The sequence below is a fragment of the Schistocerca americana genome, chromosome 11 (genome assembly GCF_021461395.2).
Source record: "Schistocerca americana isolate TAMUIC-IGC-003095 chromosome 11, iqSchAmer2.1, whole genome shotgun sequence".
Classification (NCBI taxonomy): Eukaryota; Metazoa; Arthropoda; class Insecta; order Orthoptera; family Acrididae; genus Schistocerca; species Schistocerca americana.
Window position 1 is genome coordinate 178,627,084 of NC_060129.1, and position 22,909 is coordinate 178,649,992.

Here is a 22,909-nt window from a genome sequence, read left to right on the forward strand (position 1 = left end):
CTGGAATTTCTGTTGGCAATTCAATGGATGTACTATGTTTCTTACTCGCCTTTGCATCTAGTATTACTGAGGCATCAGTCAGTTTCATCTGACGTGTCAATCTCCTTAATATAATTAAAAACTGACAATAAATGTAAAAGAATGCCTGGCACACCTTTATTACATACAATGTAATGTGAACAAATGCTGGCCATATTGTGTGTGACATCATTACCAAGACGAACAGCGATTGGCTGCTAGTATTTGATACTTGTTGGAAACGAAATAAGACTGGGTTTTGTATTCTTCACCATGAACAGCAAGTCTTGAGATAAAATATATAATGGTTATGGTATGTCTTGTTATACATAACAGGTCTCAATACAAAGGTAATGGTTCCAAGTAATGCTGCCACCTGTTATAGAATTTTTCAATTTTTCTGATTTGGTACCTCTTGGAAATGAGTTTCTCATTTAATCAAAATCATTGTAAAGGAGTCTTCTCTAGTTTTAAGACCTCTATATATGCAACCTGCTTTCCGTGGAACTGTCTGACACTCTTTTCTAAAACCCTGTGAACCACTATTTCTTACTGAGGGACGAAAGGTGCGAGCCAGTAAAGGAGTATTTAAGGACATAGTTTAAAAAAATTTTATTTCAACGGCTGCACCCCAGTCTTTTACAAGTTTCCTTCCACAGTAACTCCTGAAATGCCTGTGTGACCCAAGCTGCCTGCCTTTCAGAAGTGTGGCATTTATGTCCTCTCTCCCAGCCTTGTCACATGTCGCCTCCATGTTCTGGAAGTGGTCCTGCACAATATCATCACAGTGGCTTCGCATGACATTGCACACACAGTGAGCACCGATAACAGAAAAGGAGGTGAATAAATATCTGTCCCCTTCCACAAAGTCCACAAGTCTGTATTGTACAGCGGAAAAGATAGGTTAACGAATAACGAAAGTCGATGTAAAGGAAGGTTAGAAGCCAACACCTAGTTTGCAGACCATTATCAAAGTATAATCACTGAAATAACTGTAATGGTATCCTTTGCCAGCTTCTCACTCATCTTGGATCTCAGCGATTCTGTTGATCCATCCAATGTAGGAGACCAGTTTGGTGTAAGCAGCAGGTGTTTCATCTGTGCAACTGCTGCTGCAAAAGCTGGCCACACCAATCTGCAAGTCTCTTCTATCAGTTTGGAGAAATAGGCCGCCACCGTTATCTGCCTGCAATGTAGACAATTAGCTTTTATTATTTATTATTTTTATTATATATAATATTATATATATATATATATATATATATATATATTCATATATTCTATCACTATATACTATTTATTATTATTTTCAGTGGCTTGCTTCAATGTATCATATGTGAGTGTAGAGATGGTGAGTATTGTAACACTCCATTTGTTCGACAGCAACACCAATCGAGAGGACATCTGCCAAAATTTTATTAAGGCTTCATGGGTGGTCAATCGTCCCTGAGTAAGAAGCGATTGACATCCTGTGGGGATGTTGCAACATGAAACTATATCTAACATTAGTATCAAGTCATAAAAATTTCTGCAGTCAGTGATCATCACTTAGGATGGATCATACTGCGAAATGATGTCTTCTACAAGGAACATTGCAACTTCAATAGTCAGCTGAGCTTGGGTGACAGTGCAGTGGAATAGATGAAAGTCGGCGATCTGGCCCTGAGTGTGGGGTGATCAGCAGTTTTTATCTACTATATCTGATCTTTTTTTCCACCTTAACATAACCCTTCCATCCTCCTTTAAAAAACTAAACTCAACAGAATGTAATGAATAAAATTAAATAAAAAGTCAAAATTATAAATTTTAACCAAATATAAAATAATTTGAAAATCAGAAATTACAAATTTCTAACCCAGAATGAAAATGATTGAAAATTACTTAAATATAAATTTTGACCTGAACAAAAAACCTCACACACGAAAAGAATTTAAGATTTTGAGAATAGAGGGATAAAAATAATTATAAATTTAAAGATTTTTCTGTATATAAATTGATTCATTACCTAATAAGCTCGACATTATAATTGTTTCAAAAAATCAATGAGTTTGAGTTAAATTTTTTATGTATATTGCTGGTTGTGAATGTTTAAATAACACATATGGTGAAAAATTTGTGTGGAGCTTGATAGTGAATGTAGAATTATTTTTCCAAACAGATGTAATAAATTAATTAATGACTATGATTTTAATTACAAAGGAATGAAAACATATAAAAATAATGAGTCTCTGATCTGGAGTTCGCTATGCTAACTCCATAAATATTTCACTATGTGACATACATTTTAAAATTCGGTTTGTAGAAATGTGATAGAGAATTTTTAAAATAAAAAATGTAAGCCCACTAAAAATATAAACTCATTTTCTAATTTTTAAAAATTTTTATATTTTTTATTTTGTAAAACCTAATAATGTTTTATCTTATGAATTACTTCTTTCACCAATCTGGTATTCAAATATACACAAACTTTTTTCATTTTCTAAAATGTAACAAATTTTTAAATTATAAATTTGTTCTCCCAAAAATCTAGTATTCAAATATTCATGCATGACCAAAAGAACAGACACAATATCCATTTAATGTATAATTCTAAAAAAAAAAAAAAAAAAACAGGTGGTGAGCGCGCGCGACTTCAGCGACGCAGCAACTCGCCATCGCTGGGTCCAGAGATGCTGCCTGAGCGACGCGCAGCAGCCAGTCGCTATCGAAGAGAACCGACAGCATCAACGATAATTAATTGTCAAAAGTTGGCGTGGCGCTGCTTGTTTGTTCGCGTAAATGGTTCCTATTGTATGACGTAATAGGTAGGTAGTTGCCAAGTAGACCTCTTACCGACTAACTTGATATATCGGGGTACATCTAGGTCGGACAGGATACCGACCCATTGCGTGGTGTACTGAGGCACCGCAGTTGGCGTTTAAGGCTTGGGAGAGGGAAAGAAGTTTTGCTGGTAGAACCAGTATCTTATTTTGGTGCAATTCACGGAGGCAGCGTGGATACTTTGTATTTTAGGCCCCTGTTCATATATGTGGCTGTGACGGTAGTTTCCTCCCAAAGCTGAGCAACAGAATGTACGTAGGCTCTGTGTGATTTTATAAATAGTCGCGGGTGAGACACTGGTTTTGACGAATTTATGTGCTAGGGCGATCGATTTATTGTCGTCCTGTGGACAGTTCAGTAGTAAGGAATAGTTTGCTGTGATAGATACAGCGTGAGCCGTGTTAGAGAGAAGGAGATTTGCAGTTGATGAGTTTTTGGGAATCGTTGGAACCGATATCCTGTCCGTGGTGTACGATTGGTGGTCGCGGCTCACCCATAGGTAATTGGGTTGTTAGCTGCTTTGTTGGAGTGGTTTGGTAGTGACTGGTGTGTGTCGAGAAGGGAAAGCCTCGAACACATTTTGTTGTTGTTGTTTAAATACCACGATCATACAGCGGACCTAGAATTATCTCGTATAGATTCGAACTGTTTCACTATAATATGATAGATCGCACCAGTAGTTGAGTTGATAAGTGACGACAAAAAAGGAACCATTTACAAGCAACACCCAATCAAGGAAAACTTTGTTAGTCAAAGTGACGAGTGTTCTATTTCAATTTAGGGAACTTAGAGGGACGAATTTTGCTGACGCCCAAAGAGGCTCAGGATTGTGTTAAATTGTTACTTAAGGTTAGTGTTAAAGAGGTTGTCGCGCCTAGGAGCTTTGTTTGTATTTATTATTATTATTGGATTTCAGTTGTTGTGCGATGTGTTACTCTTTGCTGGCATTCGCCCACTTACGTGAATTAAATTATATTGAGATACCTAGACCCAATAAATACAAGTTTTCTTGGGTTAAAAGAAACCCTTACGTGTGGTCAATTACTAGCTGTTGTGTGTAGCTATAGTTTGTGAGGAAAGGAAAGGTTTAATTTCAGAGATATTAATAACACTTTGCATGACACAATTTTACGGTGGTATTTGTAAGTTTTGCCTGAACAAAAAGTTCATTAATTGAGTTGATCGACGCTAAATATACAGAGGCTGGATACTCTAAACAGTTAAAACGATTTCATTTATGGAAAGAGTGTGCTAAGTAACTTGAATTAGAATTGAAGTTGTCGAAAGTTATCACGGAAAGTCAGCGATTATACTTATAACAAAGATTGGTAAATCTGTGGAACACGTTACGTTGTGTTATTTACATAGCAACGCTGGACTAAACACAAAGAGATTTACTGGTAGCATCAATTATCTTAATCCTTATAGATATCGGTGAAAGCATCTTGAAGTGAATTGGTAGTAACACGAAGATATAACGGAGATAAAAATTATAAGTAATTAAAGAATTACGAGACATGTTCAGATATAGAGAACTGCGTTGTGAGAATTTTGTTGTGTGTGAGAACAATTGCAAGCTAGAGATAACATTTAACTTTACATAATATAAACAGTTATTGTATTTAAAGTGTTTTGGTGTTTTGTTTTGTCCCATAGTACGATAACGGGAGTTGTTATCGAAATCTGCCTGTGTCGTAGTTGCTGCCCCATATTGTTAGTCAGTGTCATTGGAATGTTTTAGCGTGGTGTAATAGTGTCACTACGATTACGACGTTGTGTGTAGTAAAGGTGCTGTTTATTATCATTCGACATTTTAGTCTGCCGTCTCGTTAATGGTTATGATTGCTGCAGTATTAATTATCCGAGGGTTGATCTGTCTTCAATTTGTCTTTTAAGGGTGCAACTACGGTACCAGCTAGACTTCAAGTATTTGCCAGCTGTTCCTCTAAGACTGGAATCTTCTGAAAACTGATAACGATCCACAGTCATAACATCGACTGTAAAATTAAAACTGTACCAAATTCATGCTGTAGTGGTCGATTGGTTCGCTCAAGTAATTTTGCGCGGCAGGAAGCCATACATCAGTGGCATAACGACGTTGGTACAGTGCGATCTGTTGTCGTAGTGAGTTCGATCGTGAGTACCGTCAGTCGGAGCATTGCAAGACGACGGATTCACGCCCTCCCATCGGCATGATGAAGCACTGCGAGCCTTTGGTGTGTTCAGACACACTTGTACTCTTTCCAGCCTTAAATACTGATGTTAGTTCTGGCACAGTTCGCTGCTGGTCCTGTTTCGCCAGTCTGCCCGGCCACTCGACTTCTAGAAATGGCTTCACCTTAGTTTCGTTTCGTGTTGAAGACCCTCACCACAGCACTCCTCGAAAACCTGACGGGGGGTGCAGTTTTCGAAACGCTCGTGCCAAGCTCCCGCGCCATCACAATCTGCCCTGTTAAGCACAGGCAGATCACGCATCTTCCCCATTCTGCACATGGGCTTAATACTACGAGGTGCATTCAAGTTCTAAGGCCTCCGACTTTTTTTTCTCCGGACTGGAAAGAGATAGAAACATGCGCATTGTTTTAAAATGAGGCCGCGTTCATTGTCAATACGTCCCAGAGATGGCAACACCGTACAGCAGATGGAATTTTACCGCCAGCGGCGAGAATGAGAACTGTTTTAAATACTTAAAATGGTGACGTTTTCCTTACTTGAACAGCGTGCAATCATTCGTTTTCTGAATTTGCGTAGTGTGAAACCAATTGAAATTCATCGACAGTTGAAGGAGACATGTGGTGATGGAGTTATGGATGTGTCGAAAGTGCGTTTGTGGGTGCGACAGTTTAATGAAGGCAGAACATCGTGTGACAACAAACCGAAACAACCTCGGGCTCGCACAAGCCGGTCTGACGACACGATCGAGAAAGTGGAGAGACTTGTTTTGGGGGATCGCCGAATGACTGTTGAACAGATTGCTTCCAGAGTTGGCATTTCTGTGGGTTCTGTGCACACAATCCTGCATGCCGACCTGAAAATGCGAAAAGAGTCATTGAGGTGGGTGCCACGAATGCTGATGGACGACCACACGGCTGCCCCTCTGGCATGTTGAAGCGCAATGGGACTTTCTTTTCGTTGGTTGTGACAATGGATGAGACGTGGATGCCATTTTTCAATCCAGAAACAAAGCGCCAGCCAGCTCAATGGAAGCACACAGATTCACCGCCACCAAAAAAATTTCGGGTAACCGCCAGTGCTGAAAAAATGATCGTGTCCATGTTCTGGGACATCGAGGGCGTAATCCCTACCCATTGCGTTCCAAAGGGCACTACGGTAACAGGTGCATCCTACGAAAATGTTTTGCACTGCAACAAAAACGTCCGCGAAGGGCTGCGCGTGTGCTGTTTCACCAAGACAACGCACCTGCAGATAGAGCTAACGTTACGCAACAGTTTCTTCGTGATAACAGCTTTGAAGTGATTCCTCATGCTCCCTACTCACCTGACCTGGCTCCTAGTGACTTTTGGCTTTTTCCAACAATGAAAGACACTCTCCGTGGCCGCACATTCACCAGCCATGCTGCTATTGCCTCAGCGATTTTCCAGTGGTCAAAACAGACTCCTAAAGAAGCCTTCGCCGCTGCCATGGAATCATGGCGTCATCGTTGTGAAAAATGTGTACGACTGCAGGGCGATTACGTCAAGAAGTAAGGCCAGTTTCATCGATTTCGGGTGAGTAGTTAATTAGAAACAAAATCGGAGGCCTTAGAACTTGAATGCACCTCGTACATGCGCCATGCAGGTATTTGACTAGCAGGCATTCTTCGCAAGGTGACGATGCTATCTCATGGACGGGTTTGTATTGACAGTAAGACGGTGGTTGCAAGGTTATGCCTGATAAGTGTATATGTAATGTAAAATATGTAGAACGCCTGGTTAGATGTAAGAGAAGGCCTAATGGGCCTAATATTGGCAGGTTAATCAAATAAATAAATACTCAGAAAGAAATCTTCACGATATTTGTATTGGGAGCTGTGTCAGTGTACCTTACTAGCACCTGATTAGAAGGTAGTAACAGATGCAGTATCAGAACTCACATGACACTCTCAATTAATTTACAGACAGCATTTCTTGTTCGTATTTGTGGTAAGTTTTCGCTCACTCTTTGTGCGTGCACCGTTGGTGGGCGAACACGAAAGGGTTTTGAGAAATTCGATAGAGAAGCGTAGAAAAAATACAATTACTTCAACTGAATGTCTATGGGAACACGGAAACTGTGAAGCAAGAGCATGTGTATCACATAGCGAAACAACTTAGGACAGTGTTGAGAAATGTGGTGAAGGAAAGTCAGGCACAAAAGATGACTCTCTGTGGGAATGCATATTGAAGTTTGATAGAAGAAAAAAATTGTAAAGCTGACTCATTATTATGGAAGAGCCATTGTTGACAATGCTCCAGATACTGTGGCAAAACAAGTGCTGCATTGTTTGAGAGATACAGAGTCGAGCGAGTGTGCCAGGACATACCCTAGTCCACTGCTAGTTGCACCACGTCACCATAATGCATCTGTGTGTAGCACACGCATTTTGAACCAAAATTAAGAATGAAATTAAAAGTTTAAGTTGTTTTTTCCAACTTTGTCAACATATGCTTTAGTGTAATAATGTTTAAACTGTCAAGTATCAGATTGATTAGGACAATATTTTACCTAAATACAGTTTAAAGAAAAAAATAAGTGGCGCCTAATAATAAACGTAGCAAACCATAAATTAGTCACAATGCGCAGATGTATATCAAAATTAACTGGTACAAGTCTCAATGTGATTAAAGAAATATTTTAGTCAGAATCCAGGTCTTTTTAAAAAATTAAAGGCCCTAAATATTAGACTTATAAATGTGAAAATTTGTAAGACACTTTAGTTCAACATAAAAATTAATAATTACGTGACCCCATTAAGCTACCTCTAATAGTTTTCGAGTTATTTACTGATAACTAAATTTGGAACTAAAATGTCCTTATATGTAGTACATTAAGTATCTGTTCTATTAAAACTAGAAATTTTTGGTTACAGCATGTGTTAAAATCTATTAAATAATACAAGTATAACAAGTTTCAGGACCATGATGTTAATAACAACCAATGCAAGGTCTCTTAAAGTTGCAGTTCAGAGGTCATGATCTGCTGTCAGTTCCATTGTAAAAATTCTAGAAGGCAAAGTTTTAAGGTAGGCGACCAAAAAGTTTTTCTGTGATTTTAACCTACTTACCTACATTCATACAAAAATTACAAAGATTCTAAGTTGATTCATAACATTAGGTTACCTTCTATTCGGAAATTGGATGCACTCAGCGAGAGTACAGCAATCAGTCGTCCCTTTTTAGATTTTATTATGCAAATCCGGATTTCGGCTAGTAACTAGCTATTCCCAATGCTAAAAATACAAGAAGTACATAGTCAGATGCTATAGTAAGAAGTTGCAACTAATGGCATAACTTATATGATTTGTGTATCACATACCGCTATTTTTTATTCTCAGTGCATGTAAGCCCGAGTTGTTTGGGCGTCAGTCACAGTTCTTTCAATACTATTCTATACAGAAAGTAGGCTGTGTGGGGAACACATTGGTTGGTTGTATGACGCCATCTATATGAGCTACATTCATAATATTTAAGGGAAGTTACACACTTCAAATTTACATGGGAATTTCATAAAATAAAACATAAGTAAAATTTTTTACAATGCTGTCTGACTTATTTCATATTTGCTGGTAAATATAGATATAAATACACAAATAAATAAATAAATATAATTATGAAAAAGGTTTTACCCATCCAACGTTACTATATATTTACCGGCAAATATGAAATAAGTCAGACATCATTGTAAACAATGTAACTTAAGTTTTAATTTATGAAATTCCCATGTAAATTTGAGGTGTGTAACTTCCCTTGAATATTATGAATGTAGTTCATATAGATGGCGTCATACAACCAACCGATGTGTTCTCCACACAGCCTACCTCCTGTATAGAATAGTATTGAAAGAAGTGTGACTGACGCCCAAACAACAGGGACTTACATGCACTGAGAATAAAAAATAGCGGTATGTAATATACAAACCATATAAGTTATGCCATTAGTTGTAACTTTTTATTATAGGATCTGACTATGTACTTCTTGTATTTTTAGCATTGAGAATGGATAGTTACTAGCCGAAATCCGGATTTGCATAATAAAATCTAAAAAGGACGACTGATTGCTGCACTGTATAATTTATAATCCATAAAATTGTTATTAAATGTTGTGTGTAGGAGAAAGCGGCCGTTTAGAGACTGCTACTGTGGGCGTAGGGCGGATGGCAGCAGGTGTTCCCTTGCTCGTCCGCTGCGCCACGTATATAAATACAGCCTGAGAGGCAAGACTAGGCTTCACTCCGCCCCCAGCCACTGTAAGATCCGCGTCACGCTGCCTCGGATGACGTCAGAGTCAGGATGTTACAAAACGCTTATTTTAAGTAATGATGGAAAGTGAACTTGCGAGCACTGTACACCATCCTGGACTGCTTAGAGCTCGCAAAAGTAACTGTTAGTGTGCGGCCCATAATGTTAAGAAATCCGCGTGGCAAGTGGTGGCAATTATTTTCCACTTTTGTCGCGAGCATTTATTTTGATTATCAGTAGTCAGGGCGAAAGACAATTCTGTAGAAACTTACCGTAGAGATTATCTGTGAACTGCTCATAGTGCTGTTTAGGATAGAGAGATTTATTGTCAGTATGAACATAATGAATATTAAAATGTTGTGCATGTGAAACTTTACCAAATATGTGTATAAATTAGAACTCAAAATCTTCATTTATAATCATAATCCTTTTACCGTGACGTCCGTTGTGTTGTTGTATCGTAAGGCGCCACGTATACCGTTTGTATATGTGTACGTGTATGTCGTTTTCGCCTCTTCTTTCCCTCGTCGATATCAGAGCATGAGAAATGTTTATGTTAGTGTTTATCTATTTGTTGTTGACGACACACAACTACACGGCCACGGTATCACCTGATTCCTGAATAGCTAGTAGCTTAATATAGTACAAAGATAGTGGGTATCGATGCTGCGTTATTTAAGTGTGATATTATTCTTCACTTAACCTTTGAGACTTTAAGAACCAGCTACTCTTAATCAGGCCCAAAACTCTACTTGTAACGAGAGCACTTGCGATCAGTGTGTCACAATATTAATAATACGTAAGGCTCTACGCCATTATAAGAAAATATCACTGCTCATGAAATAACAACATATACGAATGAACTTGTTTATATTTTTCCTTTTTATTTAATCAAATGCTTTCAAATGTTTATTTCACGCCCACAAATCATCCACACCTCGATGTAGAGTGTGAGCGTGTGCATGAAAGAGCATGAGCTTTTGGGTGGCTAGACTACTTCGACCAACAGGATTTAAATTAGATTTTGAAAATGATCTTTCTATCCAAACTTACATCCTCCACAGTGGCTCATCAAATATTCTACCCTTTCGCAACAATTAAGAATTCGCGTAAATTGTATTTTGGCGAGTTTAAAGCAAACCATCGGCGGCGCGAAAGCAGTCTTGATACCGCGACACACTAGCGACGCTTACCAGCCTGTCACGAAATTGACCTGCATGCATCTACAGCCAATTTCAAGTTCATAATTCGCCCTACACGATTGTGTGCAATTGAACTTCGTCCAATCAATTATTTCTGGAATGGTAACAACTGATCTCGACACTGACAGTCCATAAACGCACGATTAACACTCTTTTTTTGTTTCTAAGAGTAAACGAATGATGTCACGTCATCTACATAGTTATTAAAATATTATTCCAAATGATCTCAAACATTTATCGTCTTTATATTTTAATGGTAGTCAGAAAAAGTTATGATTTACTATCGGAAAGTAACACATAACAGATCGCAAATCGCACTAACTAAATGACAGCTTTGCATAGCGTCGGGACTTAATCACACAAAACTATATGAAGAAATCCCCCAAATCTCAATTTCTCCATACCAACTGATAAAATAAGATATTCAAGATCTCATAGGTCAGTCCTGACCCGTAATGTTATATGGCCCCGTAACGTTATATCCTGATCCCGCTGAGCAAATAGAGAATAGAAACATTTCATTCACTGGGCTGGACAAGAATGTGGACTTGCATACTGGGAACTATGGCCAGTACGTTCTCCACCACTTTCTGGCTGACCACAGAAATAGTTGCCAGGCTCTCATAAAAGATGCCGAACAATATTTACAACAATACCAATTTCCTTAGTTAGTTGCTGCTAACAGGCTACTAAAAATGGAGAACTATGTGAGAGTTAAGACGGAACCAGTGTCTGACAATGAATCCTCAGAATGAGAAACTAAATTTAATGAGGATAGTTCTATCGAACCAACAGATCGAAAAGTGGAGTGTGATTTCTCAGAAGCAGAATCTGATTTGAATTTCGATGACACTGCAAAGTTAGAACCTTTTCTGATGACGAAGTAGTTGAAATAGATGTCAAAAAGGAGAAGACAGAACTAATAAGATTATCAGATCATGAAACTGAGCTCAATATGTCTGAAATTCAGCCAGGTCAGGAAATGCGAGAAACTCCTTAAAAATCAGTGGAAATGCCAAGTGGCAATGTAGAGGCTCCAAATTGGATGCAATTAGTGTTTGCTAAATTTGCATCACATCGTTAAGAACTAAACATTAAGAATGAATCCAGTAGTAAATAGTTAAAGGATAGTAATAAAGAATTAAACAGTAAGATTGACTCTAGTAGTAAAGAGTTAAAGGATAGTAATAAAGCATTAAGGGATAAAGTGACCCCAAAACCGAATAGTTTAAATTATAAAATTGACGCTAGTCATCATGATCCACAAATCAAAGTACGAGAAAAGTTACATGAACTTCATAGCGCATTCAAAAGCGAAATTGATAAAGTTCGCAAAGATTTTAAAGATGCAGATGAACTTCTGGAAGGGGGTTGCCAGAAAGAATAGGTAACGAATCCGAACTTTGCTCTAATAGATTTGAAGAAGTAACTAGTAGAGTAAATGCTTGTAAAAACATGTAAAGAAAGTAAAATCTATGAGAAATTATGTGAGGATGTGAACAAAAGGTGTTCTGCCAGAGCAGAAGCAGTAGAAACACAAGTAGATGAACTAAGTGCTGGTATTACTAACATAGAAAATAGAGTAACCTCTAGTAGTGCTAGTAATACTACTGTAGAGCATGTGTCTGGAAGGTAAGCTGTCTTGGTACTGGCACAAAAGAATCATTTCCTCACCTAGAGGTGATGTGGACCGGGTCATTGATATTTGGAGCGACTTGAAGGAGTAGTTGCCACTGAGGAGCGGATGCAAAATGATAACATATCTTCTAACCAATCATGTAAACAACAGAAATAATGACAGTAGGAACGTGAATGTTAGAAGTGTGGGGGTTCGGAATACAAGGTCTAATTATCATAATCGAGGCCGTGGTAGAGGAAGAGGGGGTAGACAGTCACCACACTTTCGTAGCAGTCATTATGACGAAAGCAGAAATGTAAATACTGTATCGTTGGGACTAGACGGAGACCAAAATGCTACCCTATCTGATGCTGTATCAATTGAACATAACAGGAAACAAAATCCCGTCTGTGAGGAAATGAGGAAACTGGCGCCTACAAGGCGGTAACAGTATATCACAGCCAATAACAAAAACACAGACCATAGTAAGCCAACACACGCAAACAGAAAACAGGTATGATGAAATAAGAACATATAGTACCACTGATGTGTTAAACCACTCTCATAATATAGTTGACAGTATTTCGGATATTTTGGAAAAATGGATGAGAGAAGAGCAAGAAAACGCTATAGATAATAGGGAGGAAGAAATTAACGGGTTTCAGTCTGATACGGACGAAGATGAGGCAAAAGCTTACATCTTCGACAATGATGGCAATCTGAAAACTAAAGTTCCGGTAGAGGAAGTAGACTCAGTTTCGCAAAGTTTTAAAACGGAGGAATCGATGAATGAAGGGGGTAGCAATAGTAATGAGGTCAAGGAACCTAATAGCTGTACTGACTTGCTGCAAACTGTAAAGGCAGACGACAGTATTATAAGCAGCAATAGTGCGCAGGGACGCTGGTGCTCAGAATAAGAGGATAGTTTGACGGATGTGCAGCAAACTGAAGTAGATTGAGTCGCCAAGTGTTTTGATTTAAAATTGGTGGACAGGTTGGAAAAGGCAGCTAAAAATGTAGAGATTGATGAACCCCAGAATCTAAGTGTCAATGTACTTGCAGCTGAACAAAACTACTTTAGCTGGAAACAAATTTAGAAGGATTTATTAGAAGATGATTATGACAAACCTGTTCAGAGTAAAATAAATCACCCTATTATAAAAACTAACATCTGAGGAGTAACAGTACTTTGTCTTCTTGACAGTAGCAGCGAAGCAAATGCTTTGTCCCAAGCATTTTTTGATTCTATTCCTAATAAGAGTGAATTACCTGTCATTAAAGTAAGTAGTTTGAAAATAGTAAGTGCTACTGTAAAAGTTTCTAGACCAGTACAGCACGAAGCTTTGATGCCCATTGGTATAGGTGGTGTGATAACAGATCATCTTCGTTTAATCAAGCTCGGTTTATGTCTTGATATATTAATAGGTACAGATTTTTTAACAAAGTATCAGGGGAGGATTGACTTTGACCAGAACAACTTAGTTTTAACCTTATCTGACGCTCAGGTAATGAAAGAGCCTTTTATATGAAGTTATATAGGCGGTAACAATGAAACGTGGGAACTGCCTATTAGGGTGATGAAGAATTAAGGATACTTACAGGAAGATACTGAATTCAGTAATAATGTGCAAGATGTTAATGCGGAAGAGAGCTATATCCTAGAAGAAATAGAAGCAAAGGTACAGCCAACAAATCAAATTTGTGATAATCAAAGAGCAGACTTAAGGAAAGTATTAACCACACATCACAATGTATTCTCTAACACACCTGCTGAAGTTAAAGGGTATGAATGCCGTTTGAATGGAAAGCCTGTGCAGGTGTTTCTCAAGAAACCTTACCAGATACATGTTTCAAGAAAACAAGCAATTAAGAAAGAAGTTCAGCATATGTTGGCATGGGTTGTCATCGAGCAAGCAGTTAGTGAATATAATAATCCTCTTGTTGTTGTGCCTAAGCGTGATGGAAGTGTTAGATGATTAGTACTGGATGCACGCTGGTTACATGAAACTGTAATAAGAGAGAGTGGCCGTCCCCAGACTTAGGTACCTTACATCTATGGACATAACTTGTGGGTATTGGAATTTGCCCCTGGAGAAGGAATCACGTAAATATACAACTTTTTTGTTTGAAGGAGTGTGCTACCAGTGTAAAGCAGTCTCATTTGCCTTAAATATTTCTGTGTGTGCCTTTCTAAGAGTAATGGCTCATGTATTGGGGCAGGAATTCTTAGATCAGGTAACTATTTATGTAGATGATATATTGCTGGTAACTCCCTCATGGGAAGAACATGTCAGTCTACTGGACAGGGTATTGGAAACTATAGAAAAAGTAGGTATGAAACTGAAGTTAGAGAAGACTGAATGTGTAAGGGACAAAATAAAATTCCTGGGCCACGAAATTAGCAGGGATGGTGTATTGCTTGATCCCTCCAAATTACCAGTCATTGAAAAGTTTGAAGCGCCCCAAAATAAAAAGCAACCGAGTCAATGTTCGGGTTGTTCGGATTCTTCCTCCGTTTTGATAAAGATCACTTGTTTAATGCACCTTGTTTACTCAACTTGTTGAAGAAGAATACCCCATGGGTTTGGACTCAAAAGTGCCGGTCTGCTTTTGAAGAATTAAAACACTGTTTGATAAAACGTCCGCTTTTACACTGCCCCGATTTTTCAAAACCTTTTGGTATATCAGTGGACGCAAGTGGTTATGGGATTACAGTAGAGGTGTTTCAGATGGAAACAGAAGGCGACCAAGAGGTTCATAAAATCATCACTTTTGTGAGTCGTTCACTGCAACCTGGTGAGCAAAATTATGGAATTTCTGAATTGGAGGCACTGGTCGTCGTATTTGGTATGCAGAAGTTTGAGCATTATTTGTTAGGGCCCAAGAGTAGAGAGACAAGGCTGGCGTCTCCTCTCAATTGTTGCCAAATTTATCAAGATGGCGGATCCAAGATGACGGCAATAGATATGGCAACGTCACAATGACGTGATGGTGGGAATTTCAAATTTTGGCGGGAAAATAGGTCAACTGGTCTACCTCTACTAACCTAACCCCCTCCCCCAGAAAATGTTGGGAAGTTCAAATTCCAGCAGGACAATGCAACACACCACAGCTACCTCCACTAACCTAAGAAAATGGCGGGAAAATAGGTCACTTGGGCTATCTCCACTAACCTAAGTCATCTGACCAACACCTCTTCCTAGGAATTGGTGGTAAAAGGACTCGCCTGCGCTGGATAGGACGTGTCAGTGTACGGCCCCCCTACACAACTCCAAGGTGAACATGCTGGGCAGCACACTCATTCCAGTTCCAAATGTGAGAAGCCTCTGGGCCGCATGTGCATGTTTATCGCTGCTGGCGTGATACCTCACTACCTGTGGGTACTCATCGCACAGCTTGTACTATAGAAATCTGTTCCAATGCTTCCAGAATAGCACAGGGTGCATTGTTTCTAGCGATCTTAATGGGACATGCGAGCTGCATCTAGCCGTGCATGCATGTTTACCTGCCTGGCATGGCTCAATGTTAATCTGACGTCATATGGCTATGTAAGAGCCAAGTCGACCTCTCGGAAATTGTTAAGTGCTGCAGAAATAGTTAATGCTCGCTTTTGTAAGAGCTTTCGTGATATCTCAGCTTGTCTGCATGGAAATTCTGGTCCTAACAGGACCTGTTAACGAAACTAGCCCAGAATAACACCGAATGCTTTCTCCCTCGCATCCATAATAGGACACCCCGTTCATTACTTATCAGTCCCTGCTAGGAACTAGTAAAGTGCTGCAGAGATAGTTAACCGTCGCTTTTGCTGTAGCATTCGTGTCGTCTCAGCTTGTCCACATGGAAATTCTTGTCCTAATATAAGCTGTTTACGAAAATAGCCCAGTATAACATATTTTTCAGTGTAACTACAATTAAATAATAGGATTGCTGCCATTGACACCGAGCAATGTACTGCGAGAAAGCTCTGTAACTCCCATCCACATAGAGATAGATCGTAAATTATGCACTATGCTCAAGGTGCTAGAAATATGTAGTGCACTGTCTGGTATACTTTGATGATGTGTGTGTTCGAGAGTTAACAATGAATGGACGTACTGTACAGTCATCTAACCACATTCGAAATGATACTAGCAAAGTAGAGAAGTGTTGGTTTAGCTATGATACTGAAATTGGGAAACATGCTGTTACAGCATCTGTCAGTGTTCAAATTACTGTAAAATTGCTAAAATTGTTGGCACTATCAACTTTGATGCTTAATATTACAGTACATGGACGGTGTCTTTTCTATCTCATCCATCCTCTGGTACACTGTTGGTTACCATATTAATGATTGACTGACACCACCTGTTTGAGATGGAGAAAGAGTTTTGTTGGAGGGGCAACACCTTCTGGGGATGGCTAGCACCGAAACAGTGATTGCGTACATGGCTGCAATACGAGAAATCAGTCGAAACAGAATGCAGAGCCATCAGCTATTCCATCACTGTGACAGATGAGTTTAAATGTAGAGGTCGTCAGTCATGTTTGGATAGCAATTTGGAAACTCTCCACAACGCCACCAAACTTTTCCAGTTTCCTTATGTTGTAACTGTCTTTTATTTAAGATTATCCAGTGTATGCGTGGTGTGTTATGGTAGCAGCAGTAACAATATGACTTATATCGTGTGGTGTCTAGTTTTCTGAGAGAAGCAATGGATCAGAAAGCGTTAATGTCATTTTAGAACCTGACACAGACCTCGAAGTCGTGCTGGAAAATAACAAAATGTATAGCAGTGTAGAAAGCGTGTTACAGCAGAAAAAAGCATTGTTTCAAACCACAACACAGGGTCACGGATGGCCTCTTCGAATTACAGTATAGTTTTTGGAATACGGTCATCCACCAACAGTACAGGCGATACAACTTTGCGCTGGTCTGTGCAATGGATCAATACCTATATGATCAATAGGCTTGTCACACGTGCTCGCTGTTGGCATGTAGACGGTGTTTGTTTTCGATTTATGGGAGGAGAGAGATGCAGTAAAAATCTTATTTAGTTCTCTATAGGATAAAGTCAGTGGAGCTTTTATAGTTCGTAATTTGTTGGATGGCTTAGAATAATGATGGTAGCATGTTGGGGTGATAGACGTGAATGCGGCCTGAGGGACGCAGATCTGCTTTGGACAGCAGTACCTGTATATAGTTTGGGGACGCACCACAATGCTGTAGCATAACCCTCGTCCTTCTTCCAGTTTCCACGGTGTTTTTTCTACTACCTCGCGTAGCAGGAGGAGGCTTCGTTTGACGCTGACCTTACACATTGTACATAGATAGCGGAGCTACGACAACGTGTTCTCATTTCCACCGAATGGTCAAAACACGGGGCCGTCGCACTAACTCAGATCACTCTGTTTCTACACGGTTTGCAGAAGGCGGTAGATCAGCTCTCTCCGACTTCTATTCAGTTCATACTTAAATTGGAACGATCACATGCGCAAAGCTGCAGAAATGGCAGCAGCTGCAAGAGGCTTTGGGACTAATTTTACTGTAGCAGATAGGTTCGATAAAGGTGATTTGAGTTGACGTATGAGAGTTCAAAAATGGCTCTGAGCACTATGGGACTTAACATCTGTGGTCATCAGTCCCCTAGAACTTAGAACTACTCAAACCTAACTAACCTAAGGACATCACACACATCCATGCCCGAGGCAGGATTCGAACCTGCGACCGTAGCAGTCGCGCGGTTCCGGACTGAGCGCCTAGAACCGCTAGACCACCGCGGCCGGCGAGATATGAGAGTGCTGGAAATATTATTCACTAGTGGCTGTAATCATTAAAGGACTTCTCCATCGGATACAATGCAGGTATATGGTTGAATGGAAAGACTTGTTTCCAAATCATAGACATCATTTCTACCAGAAAGTGTAGCACTAGAGATCTGAAAAGCTAGTGTACATTTCTTATGACCTCAACCAGCACACTATTTACTATTTGTGATCCTTTTCAATCAACCATTGCCTATAACCCAGTCAATATATCACCTGAACCCCTGAAGTGGCATTGGGACAGAATGCATTTCAAGTACTGGAGAAATATTTAGCAGCTGCGAGAAGGAGTTGCAAATACCGGCTTCATACCATGTTCCTTTGCCGAATCACTTTCTAAATTTGGTGATTTTATCATGAGGTTGCACCATCGGCGAAGTGTAACCGCACTGTTGGTCTCATAATATACACTCTGACAAATCACCGTATACAGGGTGAGTCACCTAACGTTACCGCTGGATATATTTCGTAAACCACATCAAATACTGACGAATTGATTCCACAGACCGAACGTGAGGAGAGGGGCTAGTGTAATTGGTTAATACAAAGCATACAAAAATGCACGGAAGTATGTTTCTTAACACAAACCTACGTTTTTTTTAAATGGAACCCCGTTAGTTTTGTTAGCACATCTGAACATATAAACAAATAGGTAATCAGTGCCGTTCGTTGCATTGTAAAATGTTAGTTACGTCCGGAGAGATTGTAACCTAAACTTGACGCTTGAGTACCACTCCTCCGCTGTTCTATCGTGTGTATCGGAGAGCACCGAATTACGTAGGAATCCAAAGGGAACGGTGATGGACCTTAGGTACAGAAGAGACTGGAACAGCACATTACGTCCACATGCTAACACCTTTTTGTTGGTCTTTTTCACTGACGCACATGTACATTACCATGAGGGCTGAGGTACACGTGCACCCGTGATTTCCGTTTTCAATTACGGAGTGGAATAGAGTGTGTCCCGACATGTCAGGCCAATACATGTTCAATGTGGTGGCCATCATTTGCTGCACACAATTGCAACTTCTGGCGTAATGAATGTCGTACACGCCGCAGTACATCTGGTGTAATGTCGCCGCAGGCTGCCACAATACGTTGTTTCATATCCTCTGCGGTTGTAGGCACATCACGGTACACATTCCCCTTTAACGTACTCCACAGAAAGAAGTCCAGAGGTGTACAATCAGGAGAACAGGCTGGCCAATTTATGCGTCCTCCACGTCCTATGAAACGCCCGTCGAACTTCCTGTCAAGGGTCAGCCTAGTGTTAATTGCGGAATGTGCAGGTGCACCATCATGCTGATACCACATACGTCGACGCGTTTCCAGTGGGACGTTTTCGAGCAACGTTGGCAGATCATTCTGTAGAAACGCGATGTATGTTGCAGCTGTTTGGGCCCCTGCAATGAAGGACCAGTGAGGTGGTCGCCAATGATTCCGAACAATACATTTACAGTCCACGGTCGCTGTCGCTCTACCTGTCTGAGCCAGCGAGGATTGTCCACGGACCAGTAATGCATGTTCCGTAGATTCACTGCCGCGTGGTTTGTGAAACCCGCTTCATCGGTAAACAGGTAGAACTGCAGCGCATTCTCTGTTAATGCCCATTGACAGAATTGCACTCAATGATTAAAGTCATGTGTGGGTTCATGGCAACAGCAGCTAACACACCAACTGCACCCGCTTCTCCTGTGACGGGCCTGTTACGGACCCGTTTGCGTGCTACGACCATACCTGTTGCATACAGTTGGCGGTAGATGTTTTGCAATGTGCGGCACGTTGGATGCTATCTGTCCGGGTACCGTTCGGCGTACACCCTGCAGGCTTCAGCTGCATTTCGTCGACACTCGCCATAGATGAGTATCTTCTCCGCCTTTTCAGAGTTCGAATAAACCATGGTCACAGTTCCTACAACACTACACTATCACAGACGCCTGGTAACACGGTGTACTACAGCTGGTCTGCGTGCGGAGACGAATGCAGAATAACAATAGCAGCAAGCGCTACATGCGGACACTGCGACAGCTAGACCAAACCACAACAGTGCACTACAGCTACATTCGCAAACACGGTCGTCTTCGTAAACATGTTCCTGCAGATGCTGCTCGCCGACCGTGGCCCGTGTTTGTTTCAACACGTAACTGAACGTCGGAGACTGCAGAAATAATCGTAATATTTAATTGTAGTTACACTGATGAATATGTGTCTGGTTCCCAACATTCTTGTGAGTCTGGAGATGGCTGTAGAAAGCGTAGTAGCAAGCAAGCAGGTTGGAGGCAGAAACAGCATCTCAAAAAATGGTTCAAATGGCTCTGAGCACTGTGGGACTCAACTGCTGAGGTCATTAGTCCCCTAGAACTTAGAACTAGTTAAACCTAACTAACCTAAGGACATCACACACATCCATGCCCGAGGCAGGATTAAAACCTGCGACCGTAGCGGTCTCGCGGTTCCAGACTGCAGCGCCAGAACCGCGCGGCCACTTCGGCAGAAACAGCATCTCAGCAGAAGCCTTTGTTCCGAGATGGGGCTTACCCATTCTATGTACACCAGTTCAGAGAGTTCGAGAAAGCTTCCAGCTTATGATGATTTGGCTCATTCCCCCTGGGAGGGTGAATAGTGGTGGTGGTGGTTGTTGGGATGTTTAAGGGGGAGTAAACAGCTAAGGTCATCAGTCCCCCAGGTGAATAGTGAACTAATACCCAGTTGATTTTGGGACCAGGTGTGTCACGTGTATACTCTGCGGAAATTTGAGAAGATTCAATATGACCAGTGTTTGCACTGGGAATATTGATAGTGGTTGAGCTGCTACCACGCAAGTCCTCCTGGGGCGTGTGGGTCGTCCATGGTGAGCTGGACTCTCTTTGGCTGACGTGCACTTCCGCATCCCCTAGACCGCCATCTTGGATTATGGCATGGAAGGGACAACAGCACCCTCTGGTGGCAGTACTGTGTGCTGAGTTAGTTGGACTGAAAACCAACCCCTAAATAAATTGTTCCAAAATAAATGAAGTACACTCCTTCCTCTCTTCAGCAGCCCAGTGCAGGCTGAGTCATTTTCCCCACCAGACAGACATCTTTGGTTACATCACAGGATAGATGACAGTGCACTCTGGTGACAGTACTGTGTACTAGGTCAGTTGGACTCAAGACTCCATGGTGACCACACTGTTTCCTGCCATTTCCCCCACCCCAGACCTCCATCTTGGATTATGTCATGGAATGTATGACAGTGCCCTCTGGTGGCAGTACTGTGTACTAGGTCAGTTGGAGTCTAGACCCTTTGGTGACTACACTTGATGGTAGTACAGCTTCTAATTGTTTCAATAAATAGTGCATGCAAAATAATGACTTATCTCCAGCATGGGTCAAGTTTTCTTCCCAGCATTTCCTAGGACAAGGTGGTGGTTGGATGACTTAGGTTAGTGGAGGTAGCCCAACTGCCCCTTCTTTCCTGCCATTTTCTTGGGTTAGTAGAGGTGTGTTGCATTGTTCTGATGGAATTTGGAATTCTCGCCATTTTCTGGGGTAGGGGAGGGGAGGGGGTTAGGTCAGTGGAGGTAGGTCAATTGACCTATCTTCCCACCAAAATTCAAACTTCCTGCCAAAATTCAAACTTCCTGATAAAATTCAAACTTCCTGCCAAAATCCACTATCTTGTATGATGTCACGGCCGCTATCTTGGATGACATCATGTGCTGTTGCCAGGTCTACAGGCCGCCATCTTGGATGAAATTGTCGCCGCCATCTTGGATACATCTGGCAAGAACGGAGAGTGGGGTAGCATGAACATACTACTGTACTACTAACATATATCTTCATGTTGTATGTAGCTATTTGTAATGTCTTCCTAGTGAATAAGAGTGATTCCCAAAAATCACCATACCCAACTGATGACTTACAAAAGAGCGTGACAGGTAGTTCACAGGAGTAAATTCTAAAGGTAAAATAACAATGGGTAACTTTTCTGCACCAATAATAGTAGAAACATAACTAAAATAAATGAATAATAAGTAAGATGCATAAAAATTCTTAGTAACTACGAAAATAGAGAGACACTTTATATTTAGAGAAGTTATTGAAGTTGGGAATTTCTAAAATATGATCCAATAGACTCTGCATAAAGTAATAATTTTCATTTGGGTATAAGGTTGTCTGATTGTAAGAAATGGTACGAATGTGGTACCCCTAGAGACAAGCTGAAGTGCTTTAATATTAATTAAAGGAGATGAGTGGAAGTGGTGTGAAGATCACTCTAAATGTGTAAGTAAATAATGAGGTCAGTAGGCTGATGAAGTAAAAATGGAGGAAGAAGCATCAGAGTATATGTATAAAAGAAAATGGGGAGAAACAGGAGAAATGAAGTCACTACACTGACATATATGGTTAAATGGTGGAAAATTGATGAGTAATTTCCCTCATGTCTTATAAAAAGTTCTGTGAAATGCTTAATTTTGCTTAAGGCAAATGGTCAGTTAACAAAATCCAACAAATGTGTTAAGAAATGTAGATCATAAAGTATTGCTATATTACAATAAAAACACTTTCTAATGATGTATACAACAAAGCAAACTAAGTTGTCCAACGAATGACTTCTGTAGCCTACTAATCCATATGGTAATTGAACCAAACAAGGGTAAGACATAAGGGATACTCAATTTTCTAATTAAAAGCATAATCTAAAGTAATAAAATAAATCGCAATCTAACCCAAAAAGTCACTATTTAAAAAAATAAACTGAACTTTAGTGCATAAAAGGCAATGCTTAAATAAAAAGGAAAAAATAAATGCAAAGTTTGTGATTTAGGCTGAATAATGAAGTAGAAAGTCTCGTTTTTTCGGATGTAGCTTGTTGCCAATATTCCTTCTGGTAAATTCTCATTTATTGGAACTAGTGCAAGAAAACTGAATATAAAATATGTTTTGTCCTCACTAAGGTTTAAGCTCAGAACAGAAGCTTAGCCTGTGTTATCCATTTCTCAGGAGCATGGAGGCTTCATGAAAGGCAGC

The 22,909-nt window shown here is 40.3% G+C and overlaps 1 protein-coding gene across 1 annotated transcript in view; it reads right to left on the minus strand.

Annotated features, from left to right (window-relative positions):
* Positions 1-1,028: 1,028 nt before the first annotated feature.
* Positions 1,029-22,909, minus strand: part of LOC124553748 (chymotrypsinogen B2-like) — a 77,283-nt gene continuing 55,402 nt past the window's right edge. The window contains exon 3 of the mRNA XM_047127683.1: positions 1,029-1,204. Within this exon, the coding sequence (XP_046983639.1) occupies positions 1,037-1,204 (168 nt within the window). The 3' untranslated portion in view covers positions 1,029-1,036. The remainder of the gene's footprint in view (positions 1,205-22,909) is intronic.